General features: G+C 48.5%; 1 protein-coding gene across 5 annotated transcripts in view; it reads right to left on the bottom strand.

The window, feature by feature from the left end:
- The window catches only part of DENND5A (DENN domain containing 5A), a 110475-nt gene that overhangs the window by 61939 nt on the left and 31705 nt on the right, over positions 1-16831 (bottom strand). For all 5 annotated transcript variants that reach the window (XM_063944070.1, XM_063944071.1, XM_063944072.1 and 2 more), the window contains 2 exons: positions 15369-15686; positions 14930-15145 (listed from right to left, as the gene is read on the bottom strand). In XM_063944070.1, coding sequence (XP_063800140.1) covers positions 14930-15145; positions 15369-15686 — 534 coding nt within the window. The remainder of the gene's footprint in view (positions 1-14929; positions 15146-15368; positions 15687-16831) is intronic.

The following is a 16831-nucleotide window of genomic DNA, read 5'->3' on the forward strand; positions in this document are numbered from 1 at the left end:
CTAAGCACTTAGGCTCACAGGTAAGCACATAGTACATTTATAGGAAGACGGCTAAATTAATGAGGGAATGCACAATCAAGGGCCCTACACACTTGGCGATTACACTGAAAGATAAGGAGAGTTATGGTAGACTTACCATTGTCAACTTTCTGCAAGGTACATTGGGTTCCACAGGGAAACATCGGGGTGTAGAGTGGATCTTGATCCAGATGCACGAACAGGCTAAAGCTTTAGACTGTCCTAGGATGCATTGGGGCCTCCACTATAACCCCGCCTCCAGGCACTGTGAGCTCGGTTTCGTTAACCAGTCCAATGCAGAGGCAGGTAAGAGAGAAGGCAGATGTTAGTCACATAGAACCACATTCTCCAGACAGGAGAAGGGACCAGTGGCTAATGCCATACAAACCCATAGAAGCTACGTGTGTCAGGGTGGGCGCCCTGTGGAACCCAATGTACCTCGCAGAAAGAGTTAACAATCGTAAGTCTACCATAACTCTCCTTTTCTGCAGCAGGGTACATTGGTTTCCACAGGGAAACATTGGGGATGTCCTAAAGCAGTTCCTCGAGTGAGGGGACGCGTCTTAGCGAGTATGAGAACCCGGCGTGCAAAGGAAGCATCCTGGGAGGCGGAAGTATCAAAGGCATAGAACCTAATAAACGTGTTCACAGAGAACCACTTAGCCGCCTTGCACAATTGTTCTGCAGATGCGCCATGGCGGGCCGCCCAAGAAGGTCCAACAGAGCGAGTAGAATGGGCATTAATAGCAGCTGGAGCTGGGAGTCCAGCCTGTGCATAAGCTTGTGCTATCACCATTCTAATCCATCTGACCCAGGTTTGCTTATTCGCAGGCCAGCCACGTTTGTGAAAACCATACAAAACAAAAAGGGAATCTGACCTCCTAATAGAGAGGCAGTCCTCTCCACATATATACGGAGAGCCCTCACCACATCCAAAGACCTGATTTGTCCTCCAAAGAGCGAAGAGATAAAGGCCGGAACCACAATCTCTTGGTTAAGGTGAAAAGATGACACCACCTTAGGTAAATAACCTGGGCGAGTTCTAAGAACTGCCCGGTCACAATGAAATATTGGAAAGGGTGGACAACAGGACAATGCGCCCAAGTCCAACCAGACCCTGTAATAAATCAGAGCAGACGCCAGTTTGCGGGCTTTTCACAAAGTTTGGATAACCGCCTCAGAGAATCCTTTGGCTCTCAGGAGTGATGCCTCAAGAGCCACGCCGTCAAAGCCAGCCTGGCCAGGTCCAGATAAAGACAAAGGGTCCTGTATGAGGAGGTTTGGGCGCTGAGGAAGTAGAAGAGGACGCTCTGTCGTTAGGCCCTGCAGGTCTGAGAACCAATGCCATCTGGGCCACGCTGGAGCGACTAGAAGTAGAAATCCTCCTCCTTGTTTGAACTTCCGCAGGACCCTGGGCAGGAGTGACACTGGAGGGCAGCCGAAATTTCCATGGAATTGCCAGTGCATCCACGAACGCTGCTTCAGGATCCCTGGCCCTTGATCCGAAGACCGGAACCTTGTGATTGTGTTAAGACGCCATCAGGTCTACGTCTGGTAGGCCACACTTGTCCACTAGGAGTTGAAAGACTTCTGGATGAAGACTCCACTCTCCGGCATGCACGTCCTGGCAACTGAGGAAGTCCGATTACCAGTTTAGGACGCCCGGAATGAACACTGCCGATACTGCTGGCAGATGGCGCTCCGCCCACGAAGGATTTTTGACACTTCCATCACAGCCATGCGGCTTTGAGTGCCGCCTTGATGGTTTATGTATGCCCCCGTAGTGGCATTGTCTGACCGTACTTGAACCGGCCTGTTCTGTACCAGAGGCAGGGCGAGAGTCAATGCATTGAACACCGCACTCAACTCCAGAATGTTTATTGGGAGGAGTGACTCCTCCTTGGTCCAGCGACCCTGAAAAGAAAAAGAGTGTTGCTCCAACACCGCACCCCATCCCCTTAGACTGGTGTCCGTTGTCAGCAGGACCCAGTCGGGGATCCAGAAGGGACAGCCCCTGCTCAATTCCTGGTCCGGTAGCCACAAGGTCAGCGACAGAGGAACCTCCGGAGTCAAAGTGATCATGTGAGATATGATCCGATGAGGTAGTCCGACCCACTTGGAAAGGATTAACCTCTGCAGATGGCGAGAATGAAATTGAGCGTACTCTACCATGTCGAATGCCGATACCATCAGGCCAAGTACTTGCATCGGCGAGTGTATCGAAACTCTGGGGCGACAAAGGAAGTATCTTATCCTGTCTTGAAGTCACAGGACTTTTTCTGGAGACAGAAACAGTCGTTGACTGTGTGTGTCCAGGAGTGCCCCCCACGTGCATCATGCTCTGAGCTGGGACCAGCGAGGATTTCTTCCAATTGATGAGCCACCCTTGGGCTTGTAGGAAGCTTACTGTCAGTTGTAGATGACTGAGGAGGACATTGTGGGAGTTTGCCAGAATCAGCAAGCCGTCCAGATACGGAGGGATCCTGACTCCCTGGTGACGGAGGAACCGGCACTACCACTCCTGTGTTCAGGTGATAACTCACAACCTTTTGCAAAGCTTGCGCCTTTAACGGATCCGAATTGATAACCGTGGTGCAAAACTGGCGAGGGTGACGTCTCTTGAAGGAGACTACATACCCGTGAGAGAGACAACTTCTCGCACCCATGCGTCTAAAGTGGCTTGTCTTATTTAGAAGCAGGCTGACGGGCTGCCCAGGACTGCTTTGCCTTGGGTTTTGGGAGCACAAGATTGTCTCGGGTATGCCTGACCTTTTGCTTTCCCTTGAGGCTGAAAAGTGGTACCTTTTGCCTTCTGTGTAGAAGGATTAGTATTTGGGAGGAAAGCAGTCTTAGCAACTGCCAATTCAGACACAATTTTATTTAGTTCTACCCCAAACAAAATGTCCCCCTTAAAGGGGAGTACCTCCAATGTCTCTTTGGAGTCTAGGTCCACCTTCCATGACCTCAACCACAGAATACGGCGAGCCAGAACCGATGTAGTCGACGCCTTGGCTGCCAACACACCCGCCTCAGAGGTAACACGAGACAGGTATTGTCTGGCAGTGTCAGATATATCCTCGGGCAACTCTTCCTCTAATGCCTGAATCCACGCTTCAATTCCTTTTGCAGCCCAAGAGACCGCAATAGGTCTATGTACAGAACCTGTAAGGGAGTAAATAGATTTCAGGCAACCCTCCACACGCTTATCTCTCGGTTCCTTCAGTGAAGTGACAGTGGTGACAGGCAGAGAGCTCAACATGAGAATCCACCAGCGGTGAATTTTCTCACTTGTTACATAACTCTGCAGGGAGAGGATAGCGAGCCAAGGCCCGTTTAGACAGAGGGAATTTCTTCCTTGGATTAGACCAGGGTTCCTGCCTGATGTCCACCAAATGGTCAGAATGGGGTAATAGATTTTTAACCACCTTCTGTCGTTTAAACATATCAGTTTTCTTTGCCACAGTAGTGGAATCCTCATCAAAAGTGATTTGCAGGATTTGCTTAATAGCAACCACAAGGGCAGGGACATCAATTTGCAATGGAGAACCCTCATCAGAAACACCTGATTCAGTGTCTGACAGGACAGTATGCTCCCCCTCCTCTTCAGATGAAACATCTGAGAAGTTCATGGATTGTGAGGAGGAAGCAGCCCGCTTTGATGACCCAGAGACACTGGAGTGACCTGGAGCAGATTTTTGTCTGACCAAGGAATGATTTAATTGCTGCAACTGGTTAGGCAAATTTTCCGCCCAAGGCGGATTAACCATAGGGACAATTTGTGGCTGTAATGGCAGAGGTGGTCCCATAGGGGGCGTAAGGCGTTCCACCAGGGTACCCAGTAGGTTTGTGAACGCATCCCAGGGTGGCTCCTTATTGGTTACAGGAGCTGCGGACTGACTGGGAGATGTATGATACATAGTACACAGACCATCATACCCAGCTTCCCCCTCCGGTAAATCTTTGGTGCATGCTCTGCATGGTGCAGGAGCGTCCACAGACTTACTGCCCTTCTTGTTAGACATTGTACACAAATGCAACAACAGAGCGAATTAATATGATAAGCCAGACAGAGTTCAATACCTGCAAATAAATCCGTAAGTATGTGACTGTAGACACAGTACACAACACCAGCGAATGAAGCCGGTATTATGAGATAGATATTATATATATATATATATATATATATATATATATATATATATATATATATATATATATATATATATACACACATACACACACATACATACACACACACACATACATACATAGAGAGAGAGAGAGACCCTGACGCACCTGGGCCCTCATTCCGAGTTGTTCACTCGCTAGCTGCTTCTAGCAGCCGTGCAAACGCTAAGCCGCCGCCCTCAGGGAGTGTATCTTAGCTTAGCAGAAGTACGGACGAAAGGATCGCAGCGCTGCTACAAAAAAAGATAGTGCAGTTTCTGAGTTGCTCGAGACTTACTCCTAGCTAGCGATCACTTCAGACTGTTTAGTTCCTGTTTTGACGTCACAAACACGGCCTGCGTTCGGCCAGGCACGGCCGCGTTTGTATCTGACACGCCTGCGTTTTTACACACACTCCCTGAAAATGGTCTGTTACCACCCAGAAACACCCATTTCCTGTCAATCACTCTGCGGTCAGCAGTGCGACTGAAAAGCGTTGCTAGACCTTGTGTGAAACTACGTCGGCTTTTGTGAAAGTACAACGCGCGTGCGCATTGCACACCATGCGCAGAAATGCCAATTTTTAGCCTGATCACTGCGCTGCGAACAACGCCAGCTAGCGATCAACTCGGAATGACCCCCCTAGTCCCTTAGGGTACAGAATATAGTGATAGATGGGAAACACAAAGTGAAACCACACAGCAGATACAGGCACACACAATCACAGGAAATGCAGATAATTATTATGACCATAAAACTGCACTGGACTAGTATATGTACAGATTATAATATAATATATATATATATATATATATATATATATATATATATATATATATATATATATATATATATATATATATATATATATATATATATATACATATATACATACATATATATATACATACATACACACACACACACACACAACAAATCTGAGGGCGCTAATGACTTAACAATCTATTACAGACAATCACAATGATTTAAAAATGTATTCATAAAACAGAATGCTATCTCCATTTCATAATGTCAATAACATTATCACCATACAGGATGGATATTCAATCAGACATGTATAGATTCCAATATACACCAATTAGGTTTGATCAGATGCAGAACCCAGTTCCAATATGCACCAAAATAGGTTTGATCAGATGTAGAACCCTCATACATACATACATACATACATACATACATACATACACGGTCCTAGACCGAGGGTATATATCAAAATACTCGTACAATATATTCTGTAATAGGTACACTTTTTCTTAACCAACGCTGTCTGTATAAAGACATGTAGAATACTCAAGTGTTTGTAAAGTCACAGCGCTGTATACAGGCGGCTTTACAAGGGAGACCTTGCCCTCAGTCTCAGATACTAGCCGCAACTATGCTTATAAGATGGCGCCCAGGGTCTCAGTCAGGGAGTGAGGGAGAGTGTGAGGCAGCTCCAGGTTGGGAAAATCTGCAGTAGATGTCACCCTGGGCCGGGGAGAGGCTACAGGTTAAGCGCCAGCTCCCCTATGCTGGACGTCCACCCCAGGTACTAGTGAGCCTTATTAAATGGGGCGTTAGTACACCCGACCTGTGCTCTATTGCCCTGGTGGTCTAGTGGGGTCCCTGCTCGGTGACAGTGTCCACGCCAGCGCCGTAACCCGTCTCCCTAGGTCACGGACGGAACACGATTTAATGGCGGGTCCCACCTGGGGGACACTCTTACCCCCTCCCGTAGTAGCCACGCAAACCAGGAGAGTGACTGCGACCATGTGTCTAGAGCCAGTGCGTCTCCACCACAAGTACCCGGGAACTGAGCCAGCGGGAGTATGCAATGCCGCTTGGGAGGTGATGGAGCTGCAGTGCTGAAGTGTCACCCTGACATACAGCGCTGACAGCCCAGTTCTGAAGAAATTTTCTGTCAGAAAAAGCTTTTTCAGGGCTGCCCAGTGCAGCCCTCCTGTAAAGTGACCTGCTGCTGCAGCACAAACTGAAACTGAGCTCACAGTGCCTGGAGGCGGGTTTATAGAGGAGGCCCCCAATGCATTCTAAAGCTTTAGCCTGTTGGTGCCTCTGGATCAAGATCCACTCTACACCCCGATGTTTCCCTGTGGAAACCAATGTAACCTGCTGCAGAAATGAACAATATCGTTCATTAATGAACGAGATATCGTTCATATCTTTCAATGTGTATGCAACAACGATAAGCGATGCGTGGCCCCACGCTCGTTCATTGTTGGTGGCGGGTCGTTTATACATGAATCCCAATATGGACAATCTTGTCCATATTTGCATGCAGGGCTATGGGGCCGGGTGACGGGGAGAGTGAAGAAACTTCACTCCCCACGTCATACACACCCCCTTCCCCGGGTCGTCCGTAGGGCACCTCGGCGGCAAATCCGCTGTAAGGCCCTTTAGCAGTATACAGGCAATAGACACCGTGTAGATTAATTCACACATAATAACAGATTCATATGTACCCAGCTAAATTCAAGGGTGTATACACAGTCAGTGATATACAGATAATTGCAACTCGGTCTACCCCAAAGGTAGATTAAAGTTCCATGCATGAAATTATCAATCTTTAGACAGAAAAGTACAACACTGAGATGGTATTACAGGTTGAGTATCCCATATCCAAATATTCCGAAATACGGAATTTTTTGAGTGAGACTGAGATAGTGAAACCTTTGTTTTCTGATGGCTCAATGTACTCAATCCTTGTTTAATACACAAAATAATTAAAAATATTGTATTAAATTACCTTTAGGCTGTGTGTATAAGGTGTATATGAAACATAAATGAATTGTGTGAATGTACACACACTTTGTTTAATGCACAAAGTTGTTAAAAATATTGGCTAAAATGACCTTCAGGCTGTGTGTATAATGTGTATATGAACCATAAATGCATTCTGTGCTTAGACTTGGGTCCCATCACCATGATATCCCATTATGGTATGCAATTATTCCAAAATACGGAATAATCCGATATCCAAAATACCTCTGGTCCCAAGCATTTTGGATAAGGGATACTCAACCTGTATATGTTTCTGTTGTAAAAGCAAAAGCATGAAGAGATGAGAGAATAAAAGCAACCAGTGCTGTTAGAGGGAGATGTACTAAACTTTGGAGATAAAGTGCCAAACAATCAGCTCCTAACGGTCATGTTACAGGCTGTGTGTGTGGTACGTTACGTCTTCCCACTTTCTCTCACTTCAAGGCTTAAGGTGGGTACACACGCAGAGATCTGTTAAATTCTAAGCAATCTGACTAATATTGGGGGTCATTCAGAGTTGATCGCTAGCTGCTTTCGTTCGCTCTGCAGCGATGAGGCAAAAAAACGGCACTTCTGCGCATGCCTATGCGGCGCAATGCGCACGCGCGTCGTACTTATGCAACAAACGATGTAGTTTCACACAGGGTCTAGTGAAGCTTTTCAGTCGCACTGCTGGCCGCAGAGTGATTGACATGAAGTGGGCGTTTCTGGGTGTCAACTGACAGTTTTCATGGAGTATTCGGAAAAACGCAGGCGTGCCAGGAAAAACGCAGGCGTGGCTGGACGAATGCTGGGCGGGTGTGTGACGTCAAAACAGGAACTGAACAGTCTGAAGTCATCGCAAGCGCTGAGTAGGTTTGGAGCTACTCTGAAACTGCACAAAAAAAAGTTTGCCGTCGCTCTGTGATCCTTTCGTTCGCACTTCTGCTAAGCTAAAATACACTCCCAGTGGGAGGCGGCATAGCGTTTGCATGGCTGCTAAAATAAGAATTTACTTACCGATAATTCTATTTCTCGTAGTCCGTAGTGGATGCTGGGGACTCCCTCAGGACCATGGGGAATAGCGGCTCCGCAGGAGACAGGGCACAAAAATAAAGCTTTAGGATCAGGTGGTGTGCACTGGCTCCTCCCCCTATGACCCTCCTCCAAGCCTCAGTTAGGATACTGTGCCCGGACGAGCGTACACAATAAGGAAGGATTTTGAATCCCGGGTAAGACTCATACCAGCCACACCAATCACACTGTACAACCTGTGATCTGAACCCAGGTAACAGCATGAAAAGATGGCTCACAACAATAATAACCCGATTTTTGTAACAATAACTATGTACAAGTATTGCAGACAATCCGCACTTGGGATGGGCGCCCAGCATCCACTACGGACTACGAGAAATAGAATTATCGGTAAGTAAATTCTTATTTTCTCTGACGTCCTAAGTGGATGCTGGGGACTCCGTCAGGACCATGGGGATTATACCAAAGCTCCCAAACGGGCGGGAGAGTGCGGATGACTCTGCAGCACCGAGTGAGAGAACTCCAGGTCCTCCTCAGCCAGGGTGTGTCCCTGACCAAGTAGCAGCTCGGCAAAGTTGTAAAGCCGAGACCCCTCGGGCAGCCGCCCAAGATGAGCCCACCTTCCTTGTGGAATGGGCATTTACATATTTTGGCTGTGGCAGACCTGCCACAGAATGTGCAAGCTGAATTGTACTACACATCCAACTAGCAATCGTCTGCTTAGAAGCAAGAGCACCCAGTTTGTTGGGTGCATACAGGATAACAGCAAGTCAGTTTTCCTGACTCCAGCCGTCCTGGAAACCTATATTTTCAGGGCCCTGACAACATCTAGCAACTTGGAGTCCTCCAAGTCCCTAGTAGCCGCAGGTACCACAATAAGCTGGTTCAGGTGAAACGCTGACACCACCTTAGGGAGAAACTGGGGACGAGTCCGCAGCTCTGCACTGTCCGAATGGACAATCAGATATGGGCTTTTGTGAGACAAAGCCGCCAATTCTGACACTCGCCTGGCCGAGGCCAAGGCCAACATCATGGTCACTTTCCATGTGAGATATTTCAAATCCACAGATTTGAGCGGTTTAAACCAATGTGATTTGAGGAATCCCAGAACTACGTTGAGATCCCACAGTGCCACTGGAGGCACAAAAGGGGGTTGTATATGCAGTACTCCCTTGACAAACTTCTGGACTTCAGGAACTGAAGCCAATTCTTTCTGGAAGAAAATCGACAGGGCCGAAATTTGAACCTTAATGGACCCCAATTTGAGGCCCATAGACACTCCTGTTTGCAGGAAATGCAGGAATCGACCGAGTTGAAATTTCTACGTGGGGCCTTCCTGGCCTCACACCACGCAACATATTTTCGCCACATGTGGTGATAATGTTGTGCGGTCACCTCCTTCCTGGCTTTGACCAGGGTAGGAATGACCTCTTCCGGAATGCCTTTTTCCCTTAGGATCCGGCGTTCAACCGCCATGCCGTCAAACGCAGCCGCGGTAAGTCTTGGAACAGACATGGTACTTGGTGAAGCAAGTCCCTTCTTAGCGGCAGAGGCCATGAGTCCTCTGTGAGCATCTCTTGAAGTTCCGGGTACCAAGTCCTTCTTGGCCAATCCGGAGCCACGAGTATAGTTCTTACTCCTCTACGTCTTATAATTCTCAGTACCTTAGGTATGAGAAGCAGAGGAGGGAACACATACACCGACTGGTACACCCACGGTGTTACCAGAACGTCCACAGCTATTGCCTGAGGGTATCTTGACCTGGCGCAATACCTGTCCAGTTTTTTGTTCAGGCGGGACGCCATCATGTCCACCTTTGGTCTTTCCCAACGGTTCACAATCATGTGGAGGACTTCCCGATGAAGTCCCCACTCTCCCGGGTGGAGGTCGTGCTGAGGAAGTCTGCTTCCCAGTTGTCCACTCCCGGAATGAACACTGCTGACAGTGCTATCACATGATTTTCCGCCCAGCGAAGAATCCTTGCAGTTTCTGCCATTGCCCTCCTGCTTCTTGTGCCGCCCTGTCTGTTTACGTGGGCGACTGCCGTGATGTTGTCCCACTGGATCAATACCGGCTGACCTTGAAGCAGAGGTCTTGCTAAGCTTAGAGCATTGTAAATTGTTCTTAGCTCCAGTATATTTATGTGGAGAGAAGTCTCCAGACTTGATCACACTCCCTGGAAATTTTTTCCTTGTGTGACTGCTCCCCAGCCTTTCAGGCTGGCATCCGTGGTCACCAGGACCCAGTCCTGAATGCCGAATCTGTGGCCCTTTAGTAGATGAGCACTCTGCAGCCACCACAGAAGAGACACCCTTGTCCTTGGAGACAGGGTTATCCGCTGATGCATCTGAAGATGCGATCCGGACCATTTTCCCAGCAGATCCCACTGAAAAGTTCTTGCGTGGAATCTGCCGAATGGAATCGCTTCGTAAGAAGCCACCATTTTTCCCAGGACCCTTGTGCATTGATGCACTGACACTTGGCCTGGTTTTAGGAGGTTCCTGACTAGCTCGGATAACTCCCTGGCTTTCTCCTCCGGGAGAAACACCTTTTTCTGGACTGTGTCCAGAATCATCCCTAGGAACAGCAGACGTGTCGTCGGAGACAGCTGCGATTTTGGAATATTTAGAATCCACCCGTGCTGTCGTAGAACTACTTGAGATAGTGCTACTCCGACCTCCAACTGTTCTCTGGACCTTGCCCTTATCAGGAGATCGTCCAAGTAAGGGATAATTAAGACGCCTTTTCTTTGAAGAAGAATCATCATTTCGGCCATTACCTTGGTAAAGACCCGGGGTGCCGTGGACAATCCAAACGGCAGCGTCTGAAACTGATAGTGACAGTTTTGTACCACGAACCTGAGGTACCCTTGGTGAGAAGGGCAAATTGGGACATGGAGGTAAGCATCCTTGATGTCCAGGGACACATATAGTCCCCTTCTTTCTGGTTCGCTATCACTGCTCTGAGTGACTTCCATCTTGATTTGAACCTTTGTATGTAAGTGTTCAAATATTTCAGATTTAGAATAGGTCTCACCGAGCCGTCTGGCTTCAGTACCACAATATAGTGTGGAATAATACCCCTTTCCTTGTTGTAGGAGGGGTACTTTGATTATCACCTGCTGGGAATACAGCTTGTGAATTGTTTCCAATACTGCCTCCCTGTCGGAGGGAGACGTTAGTAAAGCAAACTTCAGGAACCTGCGAGGGGGAGACGTCTCGAATTTCCAATCTGTACCCCTGGGATACTACTTGTAGGATCCAGGGGTCCACTTGCGAGTAAGCCCACTGCGTGCTGAAACTCTTGAGACGACCCCCCACCGCACCTGTTTGTACGGCCCCAGCGTCATGCTGAGGACTTGGCAGAAGCGGTGGAAGGCTTCTGTTCCTGGGAATGGGCTGCCTGCTGCAGTCTTCTTCCCTTATGGGGACGAAAGGACTGAGGCTGAAAAGACGATGTCTTTTTCTGCTGAGATGTGACTTGGGGTAAAAAGGTGGATTTTCCAGCTGTTGCCGTGGCCACCAGATCCGATGGACCGACCCCAAATAACTCCTCCCCTTTATACGGCAATACTTCCATGTGCCGTTTGGAATCTGCATCACCTGACCACTGTCGTGTCCATAAACATCTTCTGGCAGATATGGACATCGCACTTACTCTTGATGCCAGAGTGCAAATATCCCTCTGTGCATCTCGCATATATAGAAATGCATCCTTTAAATGCTCTATAGTCAATAAAATACTGTCCCTGTCAAGGGTATCAATATTTCCAGTCAGGGAATCCGACCAAGCCACACCAGCGCTGCCCATCCAGGCTGAGGCGATCGCTGGTCGCAGTATAACACCAGTAATGTGTGTATATACTTTTTAGGATATTTTCCAGCCTCCTATCAGTTGGCTCCTTGAGGGCGGCCGTATCTGGAGACGGTAACGCCACTTGTTTTGATAAGCGTGTGAGCGCCTTATCCACCCTAAGGGGTGTTTCCCAACGCGCCATAACTTCTGGCGGGAAAGGGTATACTGCCAATAATTTTCTATCGGGGGAAACCCACGCATCATCACACACTTCATTTAATTTATCTGATTCAGGAAAAACCACATGTAGTTTTTTCACACTCCACATAATACCCTTTTTTGTGGTACTTGTAGTATCAGAAATATGTAACATCTCCTTCATTGCCCTTAACAAGTAACGTGTGGCCCTAAAGGAAAATACGTTTGTTTCTTCACCGTCGACACTGGAGTCAGTGTCCGTGTCTGTGTCGACCGACTGAGGTAAAATTACGTTTTAACGCCCCTGACGGTGTTTGAGACGCCTGGACAGGTACTAATTGGTTTGCCGGCCGTCTCATGTCGTCAACCGACCTTGCAGCGTGTTGACATTATCACGTAATTCCTTAAATAAGCCATCCATTCCGGTGTCGACTCCCTAGAGAGTGACATCACCATTACAGGCAATTGCTCCGCCTCCTCACCAACATCGTCCTCATACATGTCGACACACACGTACCGACACACAGCACACACACAGGGAATGCTCTGATAGAGGACAGGACCCCACTAGCCCTTTGGGGAGACAGAGGGAGAGTTTGCCAGCACACACCAAAAACGCTATAATTATACAGGGACAACCTTTATATAAGTGTTTTTCCCTTATAGCATTTTATTATATATATACATATCGCCAAATAAGTGCCCCCCCTCTCTGTTTTAACCCTGTTTCTGTAGTGCAGTGCAGGGGAGAGCCTGGGAGCCTTCCCACCAGCATTTCTGTGAGGGAAAATGGCGCTGTGTGCTGAGGAGAATAGGCCCCGCCCCCTTTTCGGCAGGCTTCTTCTCCCGTTTTTCTGAGACCTGGCAGGGGTTAAATACATCCATATAGCCCCCAGGGGCTATATGTGATGCATTTTTAGCCAGAATAAGGTACTATCATTGCTGCCCAGGGCGCCCCCCCCAGCGCCCTGCACCCTCAGTGACCGCTGCTATGAAGTGTGCTGACAACAATGGCGCACAGCTGCAGTGCTGTGCGCTACCTTATGAAGACTGAAAAGTCTTCTGCCGCCGGTTTCTGGACCTCTTCACTTTTCGGCATCTGCAAGGGGGTCGGCGGCGCGGCTCCGGGACGAACCCCAGGGTGAGACCTGTGTTCCGACTCCCTCTGGAGCTAATGGTGTCCAGTAGCCTAAGAAGCCAATCCATCCTGCACGCAGGTGAGTTCACTTCTCTCCCCTAAGTCCCTCGATGCAGTGAGCCTGTTGCCAGCAGGACTCACTGAAAATAAAAAACCTAACAAAACTTTTACTCTAAGCAGCTCTTTAGGAGAGCCACCTAGATTGCACCCTTCTCGGCCGGGCACAAAAATCTAACTGAGGCTTGGAGGAGGGTCATAGGGGGAGGAGCCAGTGCACACCACCTGATCCTAAAGCTTTTACTTTTGTGCCCTGTCTCCTGCGGAGCCGCTATTCCCCATGGTCCTGAGGGAGTCCCCAGCATCCACTTAGGACGTCAGAGAAAAACTGCTAGCGAGTGAACAACTCGGAATGACCACCATTGTGTGTAGGGTGCCGGCGACAGCAATACACGGTCCCGCGCGTCGCCTTCGCCGGCTCTAGATTTGGCATGCATGCATGCCAAATCTAGTGAGATCGCTCATTTCACCGCTGGGTGAAATGAGCGCCCCCTCCCCTCGCTCAGCACACATCGCGCAGAGTGCTGAGCGGGGGGAGAGATGTGCGCTGAGCGGTCTGTGCTACATCTCCCCCGTGTGTACAGGGCTTTAGTACATCTGCCTCTTAGAGAGGTAGTTTATGAGGCGCTGTTCTGCTATCCCCTGATATCAAGAAAAATGCAGGGGTTAAATGCATCTCATGGTGAGAATATTTACTACCAGAAGAAAGAAAAAGTGCCTGTAAGTACGTTTGAAAGAGTCATGGTGTCGGCTGGATGGCTCATGGTCGTCTTGGCAGGAATAATTAAGAAAGAAGTGCGTTTCGCTATGTGGGCTTGGTCACCTGACCAGGGCCGGCAACAGAAATCTTGGGGCCCGGTACACTGATATTTCTGCAGGCCCCCCCACCCAATCCCCCTTGACCTCACACCCACACATTCCTCCCTGTCTGTGCCAATAAATGTATTGAAAAATATTTGACACTCACTGTAATGGCCAGGCAGTCTTGCACTGTCTGTGCTGAGCTGCACCAGCCACCACAGACTTCTTCACTGATCTGACATGCAACCAAACACAAATCCCCAAACTCCTGGAGAACAGAGGGCGCACACTTACCATCAACACACAGCTACCGCACCGCTATCTAGACCAGGCTCCGGGTCCCCACAACAAGCTGCCAGCCAGCCTATCTCAGTGTGTCTGCGTGCTGGGCTGGCAGTCTTCCTAGTCGCAGTCCCACTCCTGCTTGGCTGCTCCTCACAGCAGACAGGGCAAGCGGGTAGGAGAGGAGGGGAGGAAGACGCAGTATTGTGACATCAGTGCACATGGGGACTGGCTGCCGGAGTGCTGGACAGCTGACCTGGGGGTGGGCTGGGGGTGGGCAGTGGGGGGTTTGCCACTAGGAAGTTTTAGCTATACAGCGGGCAGGGTCGCGGCCGGCGCGATGCAGTGATCTATGTAATTATTTAAATCCATGCCATGCTGCCGCTGGACCTTGGGGCCCCTCAGAACGTCGGGGCCCGGGATAGGTGTCCCCTTTGACCCCCCCTGTCGCCGGGCCTGCACCTGACAGCCTGCTTAGAGCTACCCAACACCGGGGATCGCCTAAACAACATTATCTAATGGAGAGAAAAAAGCTAAACCTACATCCCTGCGTTAGAGAGTTTCAGTCAGAAACACAAGGAGTCCCTGAAATAGTAATATATGTGAATGGACAAGATGCATTGAAGTGGGGTGACCATCCGTCCTGGGACTGCCACCCTCACACCTGGTAATGGTATTTACCTTGTCATAGTTCTGCATCTGCTCGCGATTACTGAACCAGGACTCCTTGTCTTGGCTGGGCTGGATCACAAATGCTTCGTAGTCGGCAAACATCTGAGTGAAACGGTTTGCAAACACTTCCCGGATGTGGATGTTCAACTGGTGAACCAGGAGCTCCTCCTCATCGCACTGAAACTTTGTGTCTTTCTTACTGGTGGTTTCTTCTCGAACCTCCACCTTTAGAAGAGAAATGGGACACTTACACATCGGGGAACCAGAGTTATAAATACCACAATAATAACTTCAGTAAAACAGATGAGCACATATTATTCCGACCTACTTTTACTAGCATATTAAACCCTGTTAATACAGTCTTGGAAGCTTATTCCCAACTAAAATTTTTGAAACACTAAGGCAATGGTCCCTCAAGGACCAGAAGAGATACTAGTGTGAATCTGACCTTCTCCAAGCTCACTCCCGTCCTCTTCACTAGAGCCTGTATACGTGCCAGGGTCTCGTTTTCTTTCAGAAGCTCAAATGAGTTGAGGGGTGACCCGGCCAGGTTCCCGTTCTTCTTGTCCGACACCAGATCCGCAGCCTTAATGCTCTTCAGCTTGGAGATGCTTTCACTACAGTGCAAGTTCCCCTCTGGAGGAATGCCAAAGGACATCAGGACCTCTGACACTTCCTGGATGAACTCCAGCTTGTTTGGGAACTGAGGGAGATCTTCGGGTAGCTCGATGAAGTGGTTGTCTATGTCCACGAAGCAAAGATTGGCCTGAGAATAGAACATTTAAAACAAAACAAGGATAAATTTCATGGCTCTGACCAACATCATCCTGACAGCACATCAAAGTAAAAGGCAACCTGTATGATTAACGAGTCCAACAAATGGATGGGCATCAACATATGGACTGCTAAAGTATCTCATTATTTCTTGAACATGAAGCAACAATTTTGCCCTTCACATTTAAGTGAAAGTGTTGGTCTTTGGCAAGAAGGCAACTTTTCTAATAGCACTGATAAAGCATGTCTTGAATCAGGGATTAGACCTGCAGGAAGGCCGTCATTTTCTTAATGTCTATTGCACAATTAAAGAGCATGGTTAAGTTTTTAGGTTTTACAGGGAGAAGACAGTCAGCCGGTCAGGAAGATCCAGGCCAGGCGGCGATATAAGGGTCTCTGCTTATGAGGACTCATGAAAGGCTGGCTGTGTGTGACCGCCATAGACAAGGAATCATTGACAGCCCAGGAACAATCACAGAATTATACGGGGCAGCTAATTCTGGGTCACTTTCTCAGGGTAAGCTGCTTCCATAGAACAAACTGCGCTCTTATAGCCATTACATTAGGGGAATTCTGTTACACCAAGATGCTTTGTAAACAGGACCCCTGAGAAAAGGAGATCAACACAACATCTCAAACATTCATTCAATAAAAATATAAAAGCACCAACTCATATTCCTGGGACCCAAAAAGCTACATTTCCAAAAATGGTGCCGCCTTCAGTTATATAGGGGGTCATTCCGAGTTGATCGCTCGCTGCCGATTTTCGCAGCGCAGCGATCAGGCAAAAAAAACGCATTTACGCGCATTCGTATGCCCCTCAATGCGCACGCGCGATGTACGGGTACAAAGACATTTGTGGTTGTGCTCAGGGGCTAGCGAAGTTTTCTTTCGTATTGGCAGCCGCATGAAGATTGACAGGAAAGGGGCGTTTCTGGGTGTCAACTGACCGTTTTCAGGGAGTGTTTGGAAAAAAGCAGGCACGCCAGAAAAAACGCAGGCGTGGCTGGGCGGGTGTATGACGTCAAATCCGGACCCGAATAGGCTGAAGTGATCGCAAGCGCCGAGTAGGTTCAGAGCTACTCAGAAACTGCACAAACTGTTTTTGCAGAGCTCGGCTGCACATGCGTTCGTACT

The sequence above is a fragment of the Pseudophryne corroboree genome, chromosome 11, assembly GCF_028390025.1.
Source record: "Pseudophryne corroboree isolate aPseCor3 chromosome 11, aPseCor3.hap2, whole genome shotgun sequence".
NCBI lineage: Eukaryota > Metazoa > Chordata > Amphibia > Anura > Myobatrachidae > Pseudophryne > Pseudophryne corroboree.